The following is a 12,498-nucleotide window of genomic DNA, read 5'->3' as shown; positions in this document are numbered from 1 at the left end:
CTCCCTTGTGCTAGAGACCCTCCAATTTTTCAGTTGGCCACGATTTATTAGATATTCCAATACTGAGAAAGTTAATTCTATGAGTTAAGCAGCACTATTACAATGCCATAGCTTTCCTATAATTGAAAACACAGCACCTGCACCAGGAAATAAGTGTCAAAATTCTACAAAGACATCAAAGGAAAATATTTATTCTTCCTCCATTCAAAATTACAATTTTTACTTCCCAGGCTCCTTCCAAAGACTTTGTAGCAATCTTAAATATAGGATTTATGAAAAGAAATTGCTCTCTGTTTACTGCAGTTTAGAAAAGCAAACACCAGCAGCAGCTGACCTTAAAAACCTCTACCTGTTAAAATAGAAGAGAAGATGAGATGTCTCCTTACAAAATTTTTTCCCATGTGTATTTAATAAACTGGGTCAGAATATCTGACTACAATTTTTAACTTAACCGCAGACTCCCTGTAGGAGACTGTGCAAACCTCAGTCTCTCACTCAGCCTATGAAATGAAGATAATTACCCTCACCTGTGGGGCAAGTGTCTGAGAACTTCTGAAAGCATAACGAAAAGGAAAATACTGGCATATAAATTGAAATGCAAAACACTGACACCAACTTAATTTCATTTAAGATGATTAATGTTTCTGAAAACGTAATTCAAAATGAATAAAGATGTAGAAGCTGAAGGTAAAGGTTGAACTCATAAGGAAGATAGCTTGCAAACAACCACTGACTGAAAATAACCCCTCAATATGGACCAGTTCCAGTAAGCTAAAATGAAAGAATCAAGGTCTTTTAAGGGCTTTTTACATAACATACACGCAAATTAGTAGTACAGTAAAATGAGCCTCTTCAGGATACCCAGTTTCAGAAACGATCTAGTATTTGCCTTCTACTAATAATTTCAAACATTCAGAAATAATTTTAAATGCTTACTTGAAAATACTCCAAACAGAAACAACAATTTGGTGATATTTATGGCATGACCAGCCATCCTTTACTATGTTCCTTACTTCTTGGCCCTATCTGATACAGAAGAACAGACTGAAATGTTTTGTCTCCCTTTCATTATTTATTGAAAGTCAAACTGTATTTCCCTTCCTCCACACACCAAATTACATCTGCCACCTGATTTTCTCCTGTCTCTTACCTCTTAATCGTTTCCTGAGAATCAGACAATTCACCAGTGTGAAAGGACATTCAGGTAGTGTGGAAAACTATCTGCTAGGTCTATAACCAGTAACAATTACACTGGTGTAAATTCAGATGAATTCAGTTATGCCATTATGAATGCACACTAATTTAAACACAATCACCGTGAGGATCATTTATCTTACAAAAGTGATTATGTCTCATTCAAGATTCTTGTGAGCTGCGGGCAGATTCCTAAGCCTGCAGGTATCAGTCTGGTCCCAGGTGATAATCCAGCAGAGGGAATTTGCAGGCGGGACTGAAGGTTGTCCACGGTGTCATATCTTAATGTAATATATCAAAGTATGTGGAGTGAAAGTTGTTTACAAACATGCGTTACAGGTTACAGAAAGGGAATAGACCAATTTGTTTGGAAACTGTCATTTAGGCATAAATCCTAGTGTGTTGAACACCGTTTTATGCCAGAAAACTTAGCAGCATTTCCATTCACTCCCCTGGTTAAAATAAGCACAAAACTACAGACTGACTGCAAGTTCAAAATCAGGAGCGTGTTAACCACTGTTATCAGTTTTAGATTTACTGTTTTTCCTTGTCATTAAAGAGAATTTTCCATGTCATTAAAGAGACTTGCCTTTATAAAGGCTGTAAAGGTTCTTAAAGGCTGTGTCCAAACCACAACATTTGTAGGGATGTTTATTAGTATTTGATACCTCACTTGAAAAATATTTTAAACTAAGGAGGCACAATGTACCACTTTGGTATAATTGTAAGATGAAATGATGACAAGGCCTGTTTGGTATCTTATTGCATACAAAGGCACCCATCTTTTTAAAGCTCAGGATTCATAACTCCAGAACCACCACTAAAGCTATTGTAATTTCTTTTTAAAACATAGAAGTCTGGCACGCAACCTTCTTTCTTTTCAGCACGTTTGCTGTCACACCAGCATCAATTTCCTGATGAGCTTGCAGAAGCATCTGTCTTTGCAGAACTTCAGCTAACAATCCTGTAATTAATTTGTTCAGAGACTGGGTGTTTAGAAGGAACAGCTCTGTACACTAGAGAGGAAGAGGATCTAATTTCCAAGAATAATTGTTATCTTAGTTTTCTTTATTATATTCGTGCTTTAGAAAAATCCACGATCTCTCTTCCACATAACCTCCTCACCTTTTATTGATTGCTGTACACTGTATATTGCAAGCTATATTGCTTGGTTATGGTTTTTGTTGTAAAGCAACAGATGAGGAGCTCAGCGTGTCTGTAATTCTAAAGTTTCTAAATTCTAAAATTTCTCAGCGATATCCTGCCTACACGTAGGAAGAGAACCCAGAAGATTTTTACCACATCAATATCTTAATAAATATTCCTCTGAGTCATGAATGACTGCCATATGCAGGGATGAATCATGTGAAAGCTTTGTAGTGTCCCTTGAATTCTGAAGACCTCCACAGAAAAGAAACTGCTATCCAGCTGCACGTCCCAAAATACACAGACTGTTCCCCCCAGAAGTAGTTCCTTCCCTGAGGAGAAGCCATTGTAAATCACATCTTTTGGGGAGACTGGAAATTGAATTCAGATTCCTGTGCTGATTATTGACTTCGATGGATCAAGTATATCAGAGATATCAAGCTTTAGCCCTAACTGGGAAAGTGGAAAGAGGTCTGGGAAAGAAATATATGCAAATTCAGGCTCCTTTACTTGCCTAGTGTAATTGCTGTGTAGGAAACATTCCACAACTCTGTGTAAAGACGTAATTTTAAAAGCTTTCACTCCTTTGACCATTCTGTTACTGAAAGTTACTTTGAGTTGTAAAATATGTATTCTAAGGTGAGCTTTTACAGATGAATTAAGCAGCAACTTGTGACAAAGCAGTTATCATCAGGAGATAATTGACCTTATTTGAGAGTTAAGCATCCTGAGGCAAAGTAGAGTGTGCTTAATCCTGGCAGGTTAATTATCCAGTGATTATGGTAGCTTGGAAGGTATTATTGCTAAGAACCATTTGCAAAATGACACTATTAAAAAAAACTTAATTTAATAAAAATTAAAAGCAATGACAATAATCAAGTTCTCCAGTCATGTATTGCTAGATAATGACTGCAGAATGGCCCTAATTGGTTAGCAGCAATGAACATATAATTATTCCTATTCTGAATGTTCTGTACTAAATTTATTATATGAAGTACAGTTAATAACTATAAAAAATCCAAGACAAGATGTTTGGCTAGTTATAAAAGGGATTTAAACAAATGATCAAAACACCAGTGGTCACTGAGCTAATGCTGAAACTGATACATGTGCTGAGTTGTTATCACAGCATTCAGTGTCTGCACTGCAGTTAAGGGTATGCTGGCATTTACATTCTAAACTAGAATATTTATTCCGAGAGGTTTATAACTTGCCCATTTTAATTACCATCTGGCTGAAACTTGAAATAACCAATCTCCATTCAGATGTAAATTTTTAAGTAGAAGATGTAATTTAAAATCACTTTGCCAATTGTTTTTAGTTTAGGAATGGCAGCAATTTGGAATTTTGCTGCTCTTGGATGTTTTTGTATTACTCAAAAAATAAACAGCTCAGTGCTTAACAATAAAATCGTATTGGTCTATAGTGTGGAGTGAAGATAAATATAGGGAAGAATAAAAATCGTGTCTGAAAGTATTGTTTGTACTAATAAAGTAACAACCACATCACTTAGTATGCCTTGCTTATATGTTAACTTATGCACTTTCAGTGTTTAAGTAAACTAGCAAAACATAGAAAATGTAGCAAAAAGCAAAAGGAAATAACAGTAAATGGGCAAAAATTTGGTGCTGGCTAGCCGAAGTGGTTCATTGCCCATCAAGGCATACATAAACACAGAAAAATCCCAAATGTACTTCTAGATGAAATGAATATAGGAGAAAAAAACCCCAACAAAACAAAGAAGGATGCTACTAGAAGGCAGAACATGTCAGAATGAGTTTCTCTTGAGTTTTGCAACTACTCTTTACCACAAACCATATGCAGAGAGCAGAAATACTGACAATCACAAGATACAGCAGCTACTAAAAACTAGAAATATACCATGCCAAGAGCATGGTTTCAAGTCACACAGAAAGACAAGAGAATAAACCACTGCAAATAGCATTTCAACAACTCAAAAGCAGCAATGGCCAGCTTATATAGCAGAAAGCAGAGACTAAAAAGTGACCCGGGTTTCAACTGATTAGTATAAGTAACAAAGTGTAAGAGGCTGGTACTCTGAAGTATATATATATATCATACTGCCAAGTTTAGGGATGATCGCTTAAGTTTAAATAGTATCTTTTACCCTGAAAGACACCAAAATGCTTCAGAAATTATACACAGAAAATGCAGGGAGTCTTTCAACTTTAATACACACAACAGTCCTATACAATATTTTATGACAGCAGGTGAAGAATACCATAGCAAACTGAAAATGGCAGCAGAAATTAAGGTAGTCTGAATATAATTTCTAAAATTTGAATGTCGCCACTATAGTGGATTATTGCTTATAAAGTGTGCAAATATACAAAAAGTAACAACCTATGTTTTATCTTCTGAAAAACAGCACCTAATGAACCACTGTGATCTGAATTCTGATAGGTCAATGGGGCAATATTTATATAAAAGACCACCAAGGTTTAATCCCAGAAGTTTCTGTGAAGCCCTTCCAGCCAAACATTGACTAGACTCAGTATTACTTAATTTGTGAAATCTGAGAAGATTTTTTTCATTGAGATTATACTGTTATTAAATCAAAATATTCAGTAGCATCTTTGTGAGGACTGTATTGTGAAAGACAGAATAAAAGTAACAGTTGGCAATAGCAGCAAAATGTCTGGAAAATACTTCTTCTGTATCATTAACTATAGTTAAAAAGGTTTTCCTTATCCTACTGCATCGAAAAACATTGTAATTTTCTTCATTTTAAAAATACTTTTTTTTCTTTTTAAAGTCCTATATCTGTAACAATGCTAGCCCCTAACATTGACATGTGGACAATAGTGTAAAAACTGACTTGTGTTGGTGCAACTCCCTGTGTCACAATGAGGAATAACCACTGACAGGAATAAGTAACTTTTCCATAAGTTTCCTGAACTAATGTAGTTATCTTGAGAGACAAGCCCACACTTCATTTAGGTGTGTCACACTTTCCAAGGCTGTTTTTAACCTTTTTCTGCTAAGCAAACTAATAAATATTTAAGAGCACTTTCTGAAGTGGAAAAAAAATCAAAAAGTGATAGCACTACAATGGGTGAAATCCGAATTCATTTGGTCTTTTACCATGGACTTCCAGGCAGAACGTCATGCAATCTGTTTGCCAACTGTTGCACGGCAAAGATAAGACTTCCTTAGATGGACTGCGAGTCCATCTACCATAACATCAACGAGAACCTTCTAAACCAATTAACCGTTTCTTAGTTTTCTCCTCCCAGTTCTCCCCAAAGAGTCATCTTCATCACAGAAAATGCTATTAATAGCAGCAGTATGGGTATGGAAACAAGTTACAGAACCTCAGCAGCTCTGCAGTAGCCCTTCATATGCTTTCTTCCAGCAGAGAGTTAACTTCTGGATGAGTACATCATGCACGTGGATAGTTATTACAAAGCAGCCAATGCGTTGGATATTTCCTCTTTTAACCTAGAGTAACTTGTTCACATGTCTCTACACTAGAACAAGCAAGTTGTAAACCGCTACCAAGTCAAGTGACATCTTTGGCATCTACTGAAATATCACAGTCCTGTGACTGTGGATTTCATTTTGTAGTGACACTTCACATGGTCAGCCTCTCTCCATAAATAATGGAGAACAGGAAGCAGGGTCCTAGACACAAACAGCTAGGTGCAAGAGATACAAATATTTCAATTACTTTCGTAAGACTCACCGTCTCATTTCCAAAAAGGACGTCGACATAAGGCATGACTTTCATCATAGGCTCTTTGTAGAACTGGCTAATAAATGGTGCAGAAAGATTCAAGCTGAAGATCTTGTTGTTTGCAGAAGCCTGAGCAGCCACTTTTAATACTGCTTCTGGTGACACTGTCAGGAAGAATCCCTGCAAGCATACAAGCAAATCAATGGATGTTACTAATTTCGTATTAGGAACCACATGAAGTATGCTACTTCTAGAAAGTCTCCCCCAACTCACGTTTGTCATATACATGCACAGATAAAAACTTCTGGAAAATACTGCCTTTCCATTAAGGTATTATGAAGGTGAGAAAGAATCTACATATGCCTAGAATCACAGCCCTCCAAAATTAAACATAACTCCCTACCTCTGCATTCCATGTAGTACGCTTCCCCATGGCAGCTAAGACTAATGTTTGTATTTTAAAAGGTGATATATTATAATTCTAAATGCCCCTTTTTAGTAATAGAGTCAATCAGTCTGCACTGCTTAATTCCAAAGTCCAGTATGATGTCTCTACACACAGCTAGATTAATGAAATCCCTTGCCTGAAAAATTATTACCTTGTTTATAATAAATATGTTGAGTATGCTGTCACTGTAGTAGTTGTTATTGTTTTGCAGGAAAAACCTAGGGGTTTTCATGTTTCCGCACGTGTATTTAATCCCCCCCCCCCCCCCCCCCCCCAAGTATTGTTCTTTATTCTGAACATGAGCATTCAAGTAAGTACCAATTGTGAAACAAAATAAACAGAACTCAACCAGAAATTACTATTTGTCTACTAAATTGTGAATGACGATTTCAACCCTGTATGAAGAACAGTTCAAGGCTGCCATTTTGAATTTAGCATTGCAGACGGTTACCTCAACCACACGTGTTCCAGGAGTTATGTAAAGATCCTCCAGTTTCATTAATCTACTAATTAGACAAAGGCTTAGTCTTTACACTAATTAAACAAATTTTGTATGTTTCAATTTTATAATCCTAAAAGCAATTTTACTAACTGTTCTCAAAACTCAGTGAATAATAGTAATTTTCAAGCAAGAGCAGCAAGTGTTAAATTTAAGGCCAGAGACAATATCTACGGCATGGTAACAAACAACTTTGAGGGGGGTCTGATCAATAAAACACCATCTCAATCCTATCTGTAACATTGCCATCATGACACTCTGAAAGGTATGATAGTGAAACAGTCTTATTTTCCAGTTTTTATCCATATTATTATGTTTTTGGATCACAGAATATCTGTATTTTTATCCTGCATACTTCAGCTAACAGATCATCTTAGGCATTCTACTCACTGGAAAAAATAATATAATGAAGAGTCTACAGATTAAAGACTACTTAGAAAGTCTTTCTATTTATTTCTCCTTACTCCACGCTCTCCAGTCTAACAAATACATGATTGATTTCAAAATCTGGGCACGATTCACTACATGGCAATACAAGTCCAAAGGGCGCAAGAATGCTTTGCATCTTGTGGAGTTACTCAGTACCTTGAACGACTGGAAGCCTGTAAACATCCACGCTTCTTTGCTATTTTTACATTCTGAAGAATTGAAATGAACAGTTTATATAACATCTCGTCTCCATAGCAATCTCTACCATCTTTTAGTCTTTCATTTAATGAACAGAGTCAGATTTTTTAAAAACGGTTCCAAACACAAAATAAAAACCTTTCAAGGCTAACATGTTGCCAGCTGTGGATAAATCACAGACTGCTATACAGTGGTCTACGTAAATAGTAACCTGGTCAAATAATTAGGCTTCTTACCAATTTTAGGCTGAAAACTTCATCTGAACTAAAATACATCTGATTGTAATTTAAGGTACAGAACACTATCCCCGTGAGATCTAACTCAGGCCTGTGTCCAACTCCCTTTTCCTTGGAAAGGCAACATAAAAGTACTGAGATGCAGATAGGAGAGCTTGCTTTTCAGATCCTGCAAAGTAAAGGCTAGGAACTCTCAAAGGCTACAGCTCTGTCTTCTGGGTTTCCTAAAAATCACTTCTGCCATTTAATTGTATTCTTCCAAGAGTTTTTTATATTTTTATTTAAATAAACTATTTGACATTAAAACATCTAGAAATTAAGAGTTGTGTGTATGAGAACTCTTGTTAAAATTTTGCCAAGCATAACATTTCTTTGCAAAAAAAAGTTGTAGCTATACAAAAAAAAGTTGTAGCAGTACAATTCACACAATGGAATTAACAAAGTAGGAAGAAAACGTATAAAAACTGAACTGAAGAGATTTGGGTTTAAAGAAACCTAATTAGACCCCCCTCCTTAAGTATTTAAATGGAGTTTGTCTCTATTTTTAGTGTTTAGAATTTCAAATTTAGTTTTAGAATTCCAATTATAGCCACAGCCAGTATAGTTACAGGAACCCAGCTTCCTAAGCTTGAATTACAACTAGATAAGCCACAGACCATGCTATTGCAGCATGCTACAATTTTGTACAGGAATGAACTCCACTAAAACAAACAGGTTTTCTTATATCTCACTGGGATTCACAACAAAGTCACTCCATGGCTTCCTTAGAACCACAGCTCACATGCTCTGGCAGCTGCCACTGCTTTTGATCCAGACAGATGTATACAAAGGAATGCTTAGAGTCAAGTAATCCTACCTACTCTAACAATTAACTGTTAGCCAACATTAGCTTTGAGTGTGAGAATAAGCGTATCTTGGTATCACTAGTATAAAAGACTTTGTATGCCACTAGTAAGACATTCTATTCCCACTAACAAGAAGGTTAAGAGGCCCCTCAGAAGACATTCTATACCCACCTACACACATCAGTCTACTTCTGAGAGTTTGGGGAATGTTTTTACCCTCAAAACCCAAAGGTACCTTAAAACAACTATGAGGAAAATATCTGTAATCAAAGGATGAGACAGTTAATATACAGAAATTCCAATAGCCTGGGAAACTTACATTGCATATGAAATAAAATTACTCTGTATGTATCTATCTTTGTGAAAGAATGTTGTACATACAAGGACATATGATAATTGGACAGCATAGTCAAAGAAAGTGAAAGGCAGCAATATTGTACTAAGAAAACCTACTAAACATTAAGGGCTATCAGACATACTAGCAGCACACAGTATTCCTTTGGCTGTGCACTGACTGAGACTGAGTATACCAGATGCTACTGCTTCATGATGTGCCATTATTTTCTGCTGCTCAAAATGTAATGAGCCTCTTTTCTATGCCAGGAGGAAGGTACCATTGTACCACAAGCCAGAGAGCAAGGCTGAACTAATACATACAGCAGGAAAATAGGATGATAGACTGAATTATTTATATGCATGTTTGTATGTATACACAGGCAAAACACAACGATACTTTTCTTATGCACTGTAAGCAGTCCTTCTGTTTAAATACAGTCCTTTGGTGGAGAAAAAACATTTTCCTTGTGGGAGAAAGAGAAACAAAAAAGAATAAATAAGAAAAACACATTTGTGTATTGCAGACGCATGGCTATGGGAAATACAGTAGCTTGTTTGTAACTTAAGAGCTTTTAAAATTCAGTATTAAGATGCACATGACAGCAGTAGACAAAGTCAAGAGAGAATATCATATTAATCTCACTTGTACAATATTCTGGAATTGTTTGATACACTTTTTAAAATATGCCAGGGTACTGTGAATACAGGATAGTCTTTTACATTCAAGTCTTTTTTTTTTTTTTAATAGACGCTAGCATTACCGGAAGGATTTGGTGGGTTTACACACAAGCAATTTGTCTTTGCAAGTCATCTCTCTCATTTTGATCACGTGCAGACCCAAAAGGTTTCTTCTGACCTACACTAAGCTCATACAGCACTAGCTATAGCAGATGTGAGGGCAGCAAATTAAGGGTGTCAAAAGTGTCAGCAGCACAGAATCAGTGAGTGTTGAAGGACCTCATGAAGCCAGAATAACTCTGGCTTTGGTGAAAGTAATTCTGTATAAGATATTCTGTCCAAACTGAAAAGTCTTGCCATCATTTGTTCACATGAAATAATGCGCCTGCACTGAATTCGTCTGGATTACATACATGTAATGTTTGCACAATAAGGATCAAGTTTTTTTTTTTTTTTTTTTTAAGCCTGTGAGTATTTCCTTAAAGCCAAAACTGAAATCTGTGACCCAGCATACATTTAGACAAATCCAGGCTGAGATGATAACAAACAGCTTTGCAGTTTTGGGTTTATTATTGTTTAATAGCACAGAAGCAACGTTTGCATAAGAACATACAGACATAATAAAAATTAGGATTGTTCTCAAACCTACTACCCACTAAAATGCATTTGCCCTCTCTTCTTTCTAGCTCTTCCTCTTTCCTTGCCAATCCCATTTGCAGAGTGGGTTACATGAAAATAACTATCGTATGAGTGACAGGATTTTGAACCATGGTATTCTGAGCTGATTTTGAAATGCCATTTGGTAACAATGTAAAATCAATAAATCGCAAGTGTGAATCAAAATATTTAACTTTCAGAAACACATATACAACAGTCTGCTGCCATTTAAGACAAATTATATTCCGCCAACATGAAAGGAACACATCATTTAATCCAAAATTATTTCATAGCAAGCATTTACATAAAAATGCAATTATGACGACATCACACTCTCATCCATCTAAAGGGTGGAATTTTTCAGGCACATAGAAAGTTTGACAGTTACGTAGTGACAGTCCTGATAAATACTGTGATTCAGTAAAGCCCTACAGAAATCATCTAACTTCAAGTATGCTGGCAGTTCTAGTAAGAGTGAGACTGCTAAGGTGCCAAAAGAACTTGCTCTGTTAAACGACAGACATAACCAAGTCAGAGCTTTTGGACCTGGTTAAGTTTCCTATATTCTGTACACAAAGACAACTTCAAGCCACACACTTGGGCAGAAGAGACTTCCCTCAGCTCTGCTCTGCCATCGGTCTCATCTGCTGCAGTCTAGCAGAAATATTGGGGCTTGGAAGGAGTGAAGCTGCAACACATGGCAATTCTTGGGATGGAGAATGAACCACTAGGTAACTAATCCAGACAGAAGAACTTACACAAGGCTTCCAGGTGCTCTTACAACCAGAAGAGACTGAAAGACTTTCGTCTTCTAGCCTCTGAACTGCACAAAGCCCAGATTGGGTGCAGTCCATGTCCCACCCACTGTGAGACAAGGCAATGAAATCATCTTCCTTCAGAACAGGAACCAGAAGGAATCTTCTTGGAAAGTTAGAGCAAAAGATCTTCATCTGTCTTAGTACTTATGTGAGTTTAAAAGAGCAGGGAATAATTTTAAAACTGTCTTTAACACTGAAGTATCTGAGCACAATACTTGGAATGTGCAACACTGTCAAGTTAGCAGACTTACTGACCCCTTACCTCTTCCTCTGAGTTTTGAGCACTTATACTTGCAACCTGTTCCTGCTTGAAACTATTTGTTAAATTATTTACCTTACTGAGGTATGACAGAAAAGTATCAAACGATAGAGATAGTAAAATACGATGTGGAAAAAAACTCCAGAAACAATTAACAAAACCCCACAAATTAAACAAACAACATGACCTTTATTAATGAAGGTGCTTGTGCTTTAAGTCATTTTTTACTTTCTCTAGGAAGGAAAAAAGCTCTATATAACTATCCACTTGAAAAACTCTATATAACTATCCACTTGGGAAATGTTCAGTCTGTAAATTAGTGAAATACATGAACGTGAGTTTAATCTATGTACCTGTTCGTCAGGTAATAGGTCATTTAGGAACTTAGAAAGTACCTACACAGTATCAATTGCATTTTGGAACTATATTTTATCTTGTAGTGATCAGCAAGTGGTTACTTAATGAAGCAAAACCCGCTGCTTTTTGTCCAGTGGAAACTGGAGACAGTTGTTTTAAATCAGAAAGCAAGGACAGCAAGAATGCAACAATTTCTCTGAGTAATTGTTTTGGCTTGTTCCTGTATGCATTGTTTATTTTTATGAAAGTATTGCTTTATAACTGGAAAATGACTAAGCTGTAAACTATTGTTTTATCATTCTGAGTGGCCAGTGTTTCTGTTTTTGATAAAAGCCAAGTTTCAAACAGTTTTCAGTAACATAGGAAAAAACCTAACTGTCAGTAAATGTGCTTATATTGACCATGACATTTTCCTCTATGATGGTGCCAACATGTCAGGAGGAGAGGATTGCTTTCAGACTTGAACAGCTTCTTTGTTGCTGAAGTGAACTCTGATTGCTGCCATATTAGTATCTATCAGATTACAACAGTAGCAGAAAACCTCCAATACTTGACATTATATGTTAAAGAAAATAATTATTTTATGCATATATTAGCAATTTCTTTTTAGTTTTAAACAACTTGGAAATCTTTTTCAATTCTGATTACTGTTGATTAAATTAAGCACTCTCCGAGAAGTTCTTCCAAACCCTATTTAGGAC

The 12,498-nt window shown here is 36.2% G+C and overlaps 1 protein-coding gene across 4 annotated transcripts in view; it reads right to left on the bottom strand.

Moving 5' to 3' along the window:
- The window catches only part of ADK (adenosine kinase), a 299,685-nt gene that overhangs the window by 79,300 nt on the left and 207,887 nt on the right, over positions 1-12,498 (bottom strand). For all 4 annotated transcript variants that reach the window (XM_075505130.1, XM_075505131.1, XM_075505132.1 and 1 more), the window contains one exon: positions 6,047-6,217. In XM_075505130.1, coding sequence (XP_075361245.1) covers positions 6,047-6,217 — 171 coding nt within the window. The remainder of the gene's footprint in view (positions 1-6,046; positions 6,218-12,498) is intronic.

The sequence above is a fragment of the Mycteria americana genome, chromosome 6 (assembly GCF_035582795.1).
Source record: "Mycteria americana isolate JAX WOST 10 ecotype Jacksonville Zoo and Gardens chromosome 6, USCA_MyAme_1.0, whole genome shotgun sequence".
NCBI classification, from domain to species: domain Eukaryota; kingdom Metazoa; phylum Chordata; class Aves; order Ciconiiformes; family Ciconiidae; genus Mycteria; species Mycteria americana.
The sequence above is the reverse complement of the archived record's forward strand: the minus strand, read 5'-3'. Positions and strand labels throughout refer to the sequence as shown.